At 43.5% G+C, this 12808-nt stretch overlaps 1 protein-coding gene across 3 annotated transcripts in view; it reads right to left on the bottom strand.

The window, feature by feature from the left end:
• The window catches only part of GCLC (glutamate-cysteine ligase catalytic subunit), a 33985-nt gene extending 31241 nt beyond the window's left edge, over positions 1 to 2744 (bottom strand). For 2 of the 3 annotated variants that reach the window (XM_054179950.1, XM_009904163.2), the window contains exon 1: positions 2502 to 2744. In XM_054179950.1, coding sequence (XP_054035925.1) covers positions 2502 to 2651 — 150 coding nt within the window. In that variant the 5' untranslated portion in view covers positions 2652 to 2744. The remainder of the gene's footprint in view (positions 1 to 2501) is intronic. The other variant, XM_054179951.1, reaches the window with a different exon arrangement.
• Between the last annotated feature and the right edge of the window lie 10064 nt (positions 2745 to 12808).

Genomic DNA, 12808 nt, shown 5'->3' with positions numbered 1-12808 from the left:
TAAATGCTGTGCTATGTACACAAAAAAAAGTACAATTGCTTCACACTGATAAGCTACCATACTTGAGTTTATTACCATTTGCTAAAATCAAAGGTAGATGATGAACCAGGTTACCTGACTTCTGAATGTTTACATGCATTTCATATACAGCTTCTACCTCCTTATCACGGTTGTGATTGTACTCATATTGCTTTTAAATTGCCTCTTGCCACACTGGGCATGACAGAAGACTGTGACTCTCCTTAAACATAACGTACCACCACAACCACTTACCAGAGGAAGTTGCAGTGAGGTGGGTGTGAGTCTCTTCTCCCTAGTATCAGGTGATAGGATGAGAGGAAAAGGCCTGAAACTTGCTAGGCGAGGTTTGAATTGAAAATCAGGAAAACTTTCTTTATAGAAATAGTGGTCAGGCATTAGAACAGGTTGCCCAGGGAGGTGGTGGAATCACTGTCTCTGGAAGTATTCAAGAAACATGCATACACAGCACTTTGGGATGTGGTTTAATGGCCATGGTGGAATTAATGATCTCAGGGGTCTTTTCCAACATAAACAATTCTATGATTTTATGAACTACTTTCTTCAGTACAGTCCCCATGTCAAAGGAAGAATGAGGCTCCTGGGGTACAGTCCCATTGTACAGCTAAGCTTACCAAGTGAGTAGCTGCAGGTGCTGCAGAGGGAGGTTCTGCTTGCCCTTTCATTCCACATGTTTCTGCTACTTTCCTCACATTAAGCAGAACCTGTTGATCTTGCAGTGGAACAACAGAAGCTCTGCTGAGAAAATGAACCACACTAAAAAACTGAATGGGAGAAGAGTTTTCTGGTGGGTTAACATCCTCAATTTGCATAGCCAGTAACAACACAAGGAAGGCAGAAGAAATACGAGCCTGGAGCAAGGGGAAGAAAGGTGAATCAGCTCTTTAGAGGATCAGCCTTAGCTACCTTGTGAAATCTCACCCTTGACAAGGCAAGCACGACTAAAACATAACGCCTATTGAAAAATGAGTACCCCATCTTAAAGATTAATGAGAAAACCCTCAAACTAAGTCTCAGAGCAATAGGGAGACTTTGCTTTATCTGTATTTCTGAACTTAAGACTGTTTGTAAGACCCTTCTGGCAGCATACTTCATTCATACAAGAGACACAAGGAACACAAAGCCACCTGAGAAGCATAGATGCATTTCCTGAGTGACTATCATTTTAGTTGCAAAACTCTGCAGTGTAAATCAGACATGCTGGCAGTATCATTCTGTTCAGATTTTAGCAGCCAAGCTCCCACTCCTCTCAAAAGCAGCTCCTGTGCTCTGATGCATGTCTTGCTCAGCAAGGTGGTGTATGGCAGCAATTCCTTAAATAAACAGACTTTAAGAGATGAGGTCTCTCACAAGGCACAACCGAAACACCATTTTCTGGCAATGATCATCTGTAAACAGCTACTATCATCACCCAGATAAAAGTTTCATCACAAGTGCCTTTGCCTTTCAGAAACAAAAGGAGCATGAGACAGAGATGCAATGGCCAAGCTCCCACACTGGTCTTCCAACTTCCCTGCAGTCACATCACAGACACCTCCAAGTAACAAATACAGGACCACTCCAGCACTATAATCAAGGATGGCTTCTAGTGCAGCACATGTGAAGTTGCTCCCTGTCTCCAAGGAAAGCTAGGACCCCTGCAAAAGCCTACTGATCAATACAGGAAGAAGTCTCTGTTTTTCACAGAGTGCTGTCAGGCTGGGACACAAATCATGTGTTAAGACCTGCAGATACAGTTACAGTCCTCAGGCACAAAGCACCTGTAACAAAATTCAAGTCAGGACCCGAGTGATCATCCTCCCCTTGTTCAGAAGGTGGGCTGACTTATGTTGGACTCCTGGAAGACTCTGGGGTGAAACAAGACTTGGTGGATCCATGTTCCACAGGGGCAAGCCAGGGAGGAATCTGGTGCATGGTGAGAGGGCTGACACTGCTAAGCCCACCTGACCATATCCAGCCCCTGCTTCCCTCGCTCCCGTCCCAAAAAGGGATTCTGAGGCTGAGCTGCCACTACCTTGAGGTTCTGACATACACATGCTGTGATCAGACCTCCTTCCGGGGAAAATAAACACACTAAGGGAAAGGATGCCAGGCATCTCCGCTCCAGGGAACACACCTCCGGAGGGGCTGTTCAGGCGGATTTACAGATGCCTGATGGAAGCACTGAAAGTTGAAAAATCACACGGTAATACTGGGTCAACCGTGCTGCGCAACCGGAGGCGGCGAGAGAGCGAAAGCGTGTCTGTGGCAAACAAAGCCCTGCCGGGCACCCTGAACTTTCCCCTCTCGCCGACGAACGGCGATGGAGCGGCCCTACCCGCTCCGCGCACCGCTGCGGACTGGGCCCGTGCCGCAACGGAGCGGAGCACCGCAGCGCCCAACCTGCCACCGCCGCGGCACCTGCGCTCGGGTCGCGGAGGCCGCGGCAGGCCGTGCCGGTCCGCTCTGCGCTAGGGTCTCACCTCATCACCCCACTTGAGGACGTCCTTATGACGGTCGCGCAGGGCGCGGTAGATGTGGAGGAACTGGAGGATGCCGTGCTTCCGCACGTGCTCCGCGTACCGTCGCGTCTCCTCCCAGCTCAGCGGCGAGCCCTGTGACAGCAGCCCCATGCCGGCCCGCGGCGGAGAGGAGGAAAGCGGCGGGGCCAGGAAGAAGAGGAACGCGGGAACCTGCGCGGCACAGGATACGGTGCGGTGCCGTGCTGTGCTGTGCGCTCTGCTCTAGCCGGCTCTGTTCCGCTCTGCTGATCAGTGCCGTGGCGGCGGCAGCGGAGCCGAGCCCGGTGCCCCACTGACGTCGGTAACGCGTCAGGCCGTGACTCAGCACTTTCCGCTGGCCGGCCCCGCCCCGCTCCCGCCGCGGGCGGGCTGAGGCGCTGCCTAGCGGCGGGGCGGCCCCCGGCCTCGGCAGGAAGCGGGAGAGCTTAGCCGGTAGCTGGCGTGGTGAAGGCAGCGGCGGCTTCGCTTCAGTGCTCCCGAGAGCTGGCGGGAAAAGAAGCGGCGCTGGAAAAGCCAGTGCCAGCGAGACCGCGGTTCTGCCAGCGCGCTTGTGGGCGAGCGCCGCTGTCCCGTTACTTTGCCGGAGCAGGGCCCTGCATAGCGTCCAGGAGGCGGCCAGGCGGCGGCCCTTTCCTGCCTGCTGAAATGGCGGCAGAGAAAGGTTCCGAGTCCGGCCCTCGTCGCTCCCCTGGGTATAGGAGCAGAGGAGTTGGCCAGGGCAGGAGGGGGCGTCCGCTGGCGTCCCGTTCGCTGATCTGACCGGGTTGGGCACCCAAATGAAGTTCGGAACAGAAAGGTCCAAGAAAGTGGATGGAGCACTGGAAGTTGTTTATTTGTTATAGATCGGAGCATGCAAAAAAATTAGGTGCCCACAGGTGCTTGGAGTCGGTGGAGTGTGACTCCAGAGAGATCCAGCTCATCTCCCTGATACAGAATCACAGAATGGTGGATGCTGGAAGGACAGCTAGAGATCTAATCTACTTCACCTGCCAGAGCAGGTTTGCCTAGATCAAATTGCACGGCATCACATAATCACAGGATGTGTCAGTTTTGAAGAGACCTCAAAGATCATCCAGTCCAACCCTCAACCTAGCACTAAACCTTGTCCCTAAGCGCCAGGTCCACACAGCACTTGAATGCTTCCAAGGACCGCAACTCCACCACTGTCCTGGCTAGACCATTACAACATTTGATAATCCTTTCAGTGAAGAAGTATTTCCTGTTACCCACCCTGAACCTCCTCTGGTGCAGCCTTGTAACCATTCCCTCTAGGCCTTCTGCTTGTCACCAAGGACTCCTCACTCCAACCTGCCTTTGGGTAGGTGTAAAGAGTGGTAAGATCTCTCCCCAACCTCTTCTTTAGACTGAGCAACCCCAGCTCCCTCAGACACTCCTCCAGGTACCTTTTGAAAATCTGAGAAGGGAACTCCACAAGCTCTCTTGGCAGCCTGTTCCACTGCTCCAGCACCTTCAAAGAAAATTTTCCTTAAGTTTTAGTGTTGAACACCTACGATACATACACACATCCTGGTGTGCCAAGAAAAGGCTTAACTAATGAAGATGTTAAAACTGAGTTTGTTACCTGGAAATTGTCCTGGAGGGAATGGGAGTAGTGTTTACCTCTGGAAAGAGGAAGGAGGGATGTGTGCATTTCAGATTTGATACAAAATAGAAGGAAGGCCTATCAACACTACTTGAAGTGCTTTCTGAATGGAGAAACAAAGATAAGGAACTGAACATTATCATAAAGAGAAAGGCTCTCACCTCAGAAACAAATTCATTATGCCTGGGCTCTTGTTTTCGTTACATTCATAGAGGTCTTTCTTTGCAGATCTCAGGGACAAGTGCAGCTGGTATGCAGTAGGATTGCATAGCTAAGGGTTTGAGAATTAGTAGAACATTTAAATTGTAGTGTAGCCCGCTAATGGATGAACTGTATTTTTAGATATTTCATTAACTGAATGACTATGCTGACAAGAACTGCCTAATTGTATTCCAGTATATAAGGGGCCAGTATATTCCAGTATATAAGGGACAAGCTCCCAACACATTTAGAATAATAAATCTAAAATGCATTAGTGGAAAATATCAAATATTAAAGCTGCTCAACAGTAAAATGTTTTATAGCTTGGTTAGTTCTTCAGTTTTGTGAGAAACAAGCCCACTCTTAAAAATTTTGTTGAGGGACAAAGTCTGTTAAAGAAGCTTTATTTACAGCACTGGGTACATGCCTTCTCCCATGTATACCCTTCCTCCCCCGACTGGGGGCTTTTATAACCCTCCCTTGTTACAGGACCCCTTCCTGCACAACATGCTGATTAGACCCAAGAACAAAGAACCCCTGCACCTGTAACGTGAATTCCCGCCACTGCAGCCCTAGTTCCCGCCACTGCGTGTCAGGTGGCGGTCTTTCCAGTGGTCAGTGAATGAAACCTCAGGGTTGAACTTTTGACCTTGAGTGCTGCCATGCAATTGTCCTTTACCTGCTCTCAAAATGCCCTCAGCTTCCACCCCAGGGGTGGAGCTTCACATTCTTCCCACTCACCTATACCCTAATTAGCTAAAGCAAAATTACTTCCCATATCTCTGTTTATCACAGTTTGTCCAGAAAGGGCAGCATTGACCAAACAAGAAGTGATCATTATAATTAAAATTACAGGCATTTAATTTATAATATACTGGTTTTAGAGGCTCATGACTTTTTAAAAAAATAATGGTTTTGACTGAAATTTTAATGGCTGATCTAATCAAAAGCAATGCTGTTGTTGGTACTGTTGTAGATCTGGAGAAGGCTTGTTGGGTTAGTTTGAGGGAGAAGAAAATAATCTTTTAGTTAAAAAAATCCCCACAGCCTTTTTCATTTGTGAAAAATCAGAAGGTCAAAAAATCTCACATTTAGCAATAAAAGTCTGATGAGGCATACCCCTCATGCAGCAGCGAAGTGGGACTTTATTTCAGATCTTAAAAGACAGACTACATGCACTGCCCTGCATATCTGGGGACAGCTGCACCAAAAGATCAAGAGTCAACATAGGTGCCACCATGCTGCTACCCAGCCTCAAGTGTTCCACAGCTTTTGGTTAGAGCTGGAGCACCTGAGGACTCCCAGCAATGACAAATGTGGCTAAGCAGCATCTAAAGGTTTTTCTGCCAACTATGTTAGCCCCCTTCCTTCTCTTGGGGCAGCTGGGCCTGATTTTGGACCAAACGTTAGAGCAAACTTAACATTGTTGGCTTACCAATCTGGGCAGACCTGTCTGAGTTACCTAGGATCCATGCTCACAGTTAATTTGCCTTGTAGTTGACAGCACTGTCGTGTTGAGAGATGTATTTGAAAGAATGGGATTTTTGGTATGATTCCATTACACACAGTGTGCCACTGTGTGTGATGAGCTGTAGACATTTCCAGCAACATGCACAAAATTTCCAAACTAAGATGAGGTTTGTTGTAATGCAGGCTGCTATTATGCAGTCTGTCCTCTTCAGCTGACCACTAATGCTATTCTTTGACCTGAAATTCAAGAGTGCGTTTGCAGGGGCTGTCTTCCTCCACGTTTAAACTCAGCTGATTTTTGTGTTATTCAGTGCCATTATGTGCTGTATTTTCAGTCTAATGTGCTTAGTTTTATCAACTGTAGAGATAGTACATTGTTTATTACAGAAATCCAAGATATTTTTTCTTTTCCACCATTAAAACTGATAAAATTGTAAACTCATTTTTTTCTTACATTGTAAACTTCAGCATAACAGCGTGATAAGTCAGCTGTGTTTATGAAGTGCTTGCTTTCTTCAGCTGAAGCATTTTCCCCCTCAGTTCTAGTGCATGTGAGGCTATCTATAGCCTCTTTTCCTTCACAGGGGACTGTCAGGAAGGCAGAGTATAAGCCATTCTAAGGCTGACAGCATTGCATACAGAAGCGCTCACTTGCACATCACATAAAATATGACTTGAAGAGAAACCCCCATTGTGTAATATCTGCCTACATGCATAATGTTGTAGAATTACTTCCAGTACACTCAGTATAATGTACAATTACCTCCAGTACACTTAATACAGAAAAGAAAAAAAATCTCTAAAAATGCAGGCAATTCTTTGGACAATGTTGTTAGTTTAGCTCTACACCAATATCCCCAGCCCCAAGACTTGACTAGTTTCTCTGGACAGTCCAAAGGAAAATCTCCTGGATTCAGCTTGGGAAAAAAACAACAACAAACAAACAAACAAAACCAACAACAAAACAAAACAGAAAAAATGTTTGCTGGAAGAGCATTTTGTGGAGAAGAAATATCTCCCCCTGAAAAACATCCTCTGCCTAAAACTAGCAATATGGAACTTTTGTAAGAATAGATTCAGCCCAAAGTCCTCTTAAAACCCTCCCTCTGCTCCAACGAGATCTGTTTTACAGCTAGGCCACTTTATTATTTCCTTATCTCCCGAGTAGCTGCTTTTCAGTTGCAGGAAGAGACTGTTCCCCATTCCTGAAGCAGTATCCACCAACTGCAGAACAAATGAGTGTTTATTTGGGAAGTGTGATCAGGGAGTGTGATTGTAGCACATTTTCAATCTGTTGATTTAGGTGTTTTGTTTGTTTGTTTTGGTGTTTTCTTTGTTTTGTTTGGGTTTTTTTTTTTTTGTTGGTTGGGGTTGAATTGCTCTAATTAAATTGTATGTCCACTTAACCAAATACCAGCTTTTAACTTTTCTTCTCCTTCTTGTTCTTTTAAAACAGAAACTTGATGGAGAAGCCTTGCCTAGGATGAAAAGGAACAGCAATTTTCTGCGTCAGGTTGTCTACAGGAAGCATTATTTCTTTTTCATGGAGATTGAAAAAATGTTTCCAGGTGAGATTTAGCTATTTGTTTACAACAGTATTGATGCAGTGTGATGACACCAGAAATGTTTGTGCTGGGAAACAAAAAATATTTTAAGAAATAAAGATATAATGAAGTTACAACATCATAGGCAATCTTACTAATCTTTGCTTTGAAAACCATTAAAAAGCCATCAGCTGCTAGAATTTACGCAGAGATTGGTAGCGATCTGGAAATGCTTTAGAGTTGGAATAGTTGAGGGAAAAGGCCCATGTACTTTTAAGCTTGAGACAGGAAATTGGTGAGAGAAGAATATATGACAAAGCACGTGCAATAGCTAGGAGCTGCCCTAAAGGTTCACATGTTCCTGCCTTTGTCTACGGAGGATAACTCACTTTATCTTTTATATATCAGCAAAGCTATTAAAATAGCTGCCACTAAATCTAAATAAGTGTAGTTTGGCACTTTGAGAAGATATCTGCTGGGAGAGATGAAAGATGTGTAGACTCATGAGTGAGGCCACTCCTACAGAATCCTTTCTTTTATTGGCTGTCGTATGAAATAATACGTAAAAGGTAGATGTCTTGTGATGAAGCTGCTATTACAGGGAAGAAAGAAAGATTTGTTTTTCTTTGTGAATCATCTGTGAAAATTTTTGAAAGAGCGTTGTTCACAGTGACTGCTGAGCTGATGCTGCTCGATATTGTGTTATTCTTTGAATAGAATAGAAAGACTTCAGATGGAACAATGTGCTTTCAAGGTTTTGGAATGGTATCCTGGTTTAAAAAATTTTCTTTTTTAAAATGAATTTTATATGCTTTTGGTTCTGTGATTGACAATGTGCACCTCTGTCCAGTAAGATTAACTCCAGTAAGGAGCAGATGCAATGATGGCTTCCTTTTGAGTGAGGAGGCCTCCAGGCATTTCCTGAGGCACTAGAGAGATCGATGCTCAGGTAATTATTTCTTGAGGCAGAAAGTCTTGCTGACTAGCAACTTGGATTAAATAATCAGTTTTGGGGGAGAGAGCAGTCACAACTCTGAAAAGATTTAAGTGATGGATCTTCTGAAGGATCTTCAAGTGAAGATCTCTGCAGATCTCTGCAGTGAGGAAGATGACTAACAGAGACTTACTCCACTCAAAGTTACAATCTTGATTCCTCTCCAGGCTAACTTCTCAATTTGTGTATTGAGGGCACTGTTTTGACTTCTCAGTATTGCTTTAAAACTTTTTGCTGTTGCCTAATGTGTGGAAATGGCTGTAGTAGGATTGAGTTCTGTCATGAGTCTGAGTGGTGCATTTTGGGGTGTTTGTGGGATTTCTCATTCATACAATTGGTTTTGAGGGTTGAAGTTTTTTGCTTACTTCAGTGAGGACGAACTGTGCATTTTAGTCTGTAAAGTTTCACTTGTTTATGTCAAAAGTGAAAATCATTGCAGTTTTTTCATCACTTTGGTCTGTATCAGCATATTCCTTTTGCAGAGAGATTTGATTTTTAGTTTCTTGGTAGCCCACATATTCTTTCACTGAGACTGTGCACAACACATAATTATGGCGCCTTGATCAACTCTGGCATATCTAACCACATAATGAATGCTTCTGGTGGTAATAGCAGAGGTTGTAGCATATGAGTTATTCTGTGTGCAAACTGCTGAGCTGCTAGATCTCAAAATAGTCTAGTGTGGAAACTGACACATCTTGCATCCTGTTCAGTTTTAGTTCTGCCACTACCTGTTCTCTTGGAGATCCCCCCTCCTACCAATTTATCTGTCACAGTGTCCTCATCTCTCTCTCCTAAAGAAGATCTTCTTTGGCGATGCCCACAAGATACAAAGTACTTCCAAAGAGAATAAGAGCTTCCAAATTATTTCCCAGTTTATCTTCTTCCAGCATCTTTTAAGCTGGAGAGTCTAATTATAGAAATATCTTTATGTTCTGTTCCACAGGGTGAGCTCATTGGGTTGTTTTCTTAGTAGGTAACATCTGTGTAATATAAAATAAGAGACTGTCAGGTGCTCAATAACAAAGCAGAGGACCAACTACCTTCTTATCTTCTCTGCATGCCAGTTGTTTTCTTTAATACATCAGTACATTCATTATGAGTAACAGAAGCAGTAAAAATCCTTTTAAAGTATAAGATGGGAGAAAAAATAGAGGCACAACCTGAAACAGAGTCTGTGTGCAAAGTCCTTCCAAAGACTTTGTTGACAGCTAAGCTTTCCAAAGGACTGAATTAGGACAGATGTGCAGCTTAAAAAAGCAACTGAATTCCTTAGTTACATGGATTTTTACCGCTGGCAGGAGGGTCATTCTGTGCGCTTATCTTGCACTCAAAGAGGAGACACCAAAAAGTCTTAATTTCGTCATAAAATTCTCCTAATAACAACCCACGAATATTAGTTGAATATTAGTTGGAGCATTCAAAAGTTATTTGAAAAGCAGAGAAATAATAATTTTCTCCTTAGCAATTGCCTTGTCTTTCTTGCCATACACAAACTGTAGCATATTTTTTTTACAGAGAGAAGTTTAGTGGCTAAAAATACAGTACTGATCCATAGTGAGAAAAACCCAACCAGAATTCTTAAGTAAGATGTGCTTGTAGCAGCTCTTACCTCTGTCTTAATGCCCATTTTGAGCTTTAAGTGTTATCCAGAATGGGAATTAAAAGCAGATGCAGTGAACTGCTGTGCAGGATATACCCCAGGACACCAAGGGGCAGGGGGGCTGTAGCAGCATGCTGCTTCTGCCTTGGAGTGGGCAATGGCAGGTGGGCTGGTGCCATGGCCCCACTTGGAGGCATGTTCCTCTGCCAGGCAACAATCTAGAGCCCCAAACTTATCCCATCCTGGGAGCAGTATTACATCTGCAAAGCTGAAATATCACAAATTTCCCAAAACAGGAGCTGTTTTCCCCCCTGCTTTGTGTATGTATTGCCTGGCAGCATTTTGTGTGTTGCAGCTCTGTCTCTATATTGTTACTGAGGAGTAGCTCTGTCTCCATATTGTTACTGAGGTGTAACTTATGGTCAGTTGATTCCTGCTGGGAGTAGTCAGTACTGACAAGATTGCTCATTCAGTAGGCTTTTGGCATGGGAAATCTTGGATTTTAAATGGATACCTATAGATGTTTGAACCTTAAATAAAACAGCAGCAGTAAATAACCTAACCTTGAGAAAGAAAATGTGATAGCAAAGTAGGATTTGATAAGAGTTTTTCAAACTAGTGAAAGCTTTCCAAAATCTTAAGTAAGTCCAGAGTCTCAAAAAATTATCTGATTTGAACAATTAATCTCCTTGTCAATTTGAAGCAGAGATGGTCACAAAAGGATTACATAAAAGTTTTCTTCTATTGATTTTTTTATCCAAAGTACTAAGTCCTAGACAACAGCGTAGTTTCAAGAGCTGCATTTAGTTAGAAAGAGGTATTTGCCAATGTAGTCAGCAAATACTCTGGCATTTATCTAGTATACATAATTTTCTTTAAAGACTGACCCACTCTTCGCACGGCACACTTACAGGCTTTTGTATAATAGCCCTACTTAGCAATGGCCAATATAAAACTATGGATAAGCAATCTCAAACTCAATAGACTATGGACATACCTTAGTTCCTCTGGATTTTGATAGCTAGTGGAGACTAATATTTGCAGACAAAATACTACACAAAAAACCCCAAAACCAACCAACCAAAAGCCATCTTTTTTTTGCAGGAGTGTAGTGAAAAAATGGGATACGTTAAGCAGCAGGAGTAGAGAAATTAACCCCCACACTGAATAGTCTCCAGAGATCAATTTTGCCATTCTCAGTTGTATATTTATCTCCAAATCTTTAATTATTAAATATTTTCATCTCATCTACTTCATATTGCACATAATCTACTTTATATGGAGTATAGAGCTCTACTGAAAACTTGAAAATTATTGGAAATGCATTCTTCTTGTCCATTTGATTAGATTTGTTGTTTGGTGATCTTCTAAAGGGAAATGAGGACAGATAAGTGCCAAGTCAAAACAGAAAGAAACTTTGAAAAAGGAGAACGTTGAGAGAGAAACTCAGCATTTGCTATACCATGCTCCTTGTAGATAACTATTATCACCATACCTAGCTCCCAGGTGTTTCCATCAGACAAGCACCTCTCAGAGTTTCTCTTCTGAGGGAAGTTAGAAATTTTTTGGAGGCTCCATTTCCAAGAGAAGTCAAATGCCTCCTGTGGAATCTCTCTAAGTGGACTAATTGATGCAGTTTTAAAAGGTGGCCCAGTAGTTAGATTTATAGCACTTTTTAATATGTTGTTTGTTATTTTTTAGCACCTCTGAGGAACTGGAGAGTGGTCTATGGTACAGGTAGACAAGCTGAGAGCAGAGATGCTTTGAAGCTGTTTTGGATGGGATCACTGGTGTTTAAGTACCTAGAATCATAGCATTGTTTGGGTTGGAAGGGACTTCAAATGACTGCTACTTTTACTATAAACCACCAGCTCTAGTGTTTGATCCAGTTATCCCATGAAGTAACTGTGTAAGAAAAAGTAGTGACAGCTTGCCAGGGACACTGATAGTGGAGGGTGACAAGCCTGCCTGTGAGGAGAGGCAGCCTGTGGAATGCCCTCTTGCCTCCAAACTGTGCACTGCCATTGTGCCTCTTTTCCAGCAGACCCCCAGGGGAGTGAAGTGGGTGGTGGTTTGACAGACAGTTTCTCATCCTGTTCTATTCTGTCCTCTCTGTTTGCATCTGCATAGCTAACAGGAAAGGTCAGAACTACTGAGTGACCTATTGCTCAAAGCCCTATAGTCCCTGGCAAGGCCTTGGACCTAGAACTCAAGAGAGGCTGGTGACCTGCTGATCTCCTTGTGCAGAAAGTCAGAGGAGGAAGTAGATGAAGTGTGTGCTGCATCCTCACCCCTTCTCAGACTGGTTCCTTTGGGAGAGTTGACAAGTCATATTTTCCTAGTCATTCAACAGCTGATACTAAGACCTTGATCATAAAATACAAAATAGTTAGGCAGAAAGTTTTTTAAAACAGTGCTGCATCTCTATATAATTGAGTCTGGGTTTGTAACTTTGCTTTGTGCAAGGTACTTGCTTCAGTTGTTTATGTTCCCTATTTCAGCTCAGGCTCTTTAATATGCCTTTTAGGGGGCTTTAAGCAAGGTTTTTACTTAAAGTATGAAGTAATGGTTAAAGCTGAGCAGGTGAGGTAAGAGTTGGAACTTGATGCTTCACATTACCAAATGCCCCAAGGCTCCATTGTTCTGATATTCGAGGTTTATAGAAAAGAATTGCCTGCTTTCTCTCCTATACCTGTGAATGATTATATGCCTCACATTTCTAACCCTTGCTAATACTGCCAGTAAGAGTAATACAGCCTCCATGTGGTAACCCAGTTGCATATCTTTAATCTTTGTCCAAATCCCCACTTCTGCCAAAGAATGCAGCAGGCACCAAGATAAGACTAGAAGAAA

Source organism: Dryobates pubescens, chromosome 3 (assembly GCF_014839835.1).
Source record: "Dryobates pubescens isolate bDryPub1 chromosome 3, bDryPub1.pri, whole genome shotgun sequence".
In the NCBI taxonomy this organism is placed as follows: domain Eukaryota; kingdom Metazoa; phylum Chordata; class Aves; order Piciformes; family Picidae; genus Dryobates; species Dryobates pubescens.
Note: the sequence above shows the minus strand (reverse complement) of the source record. Positions and strands in the feature narration are given on the sequence as shown.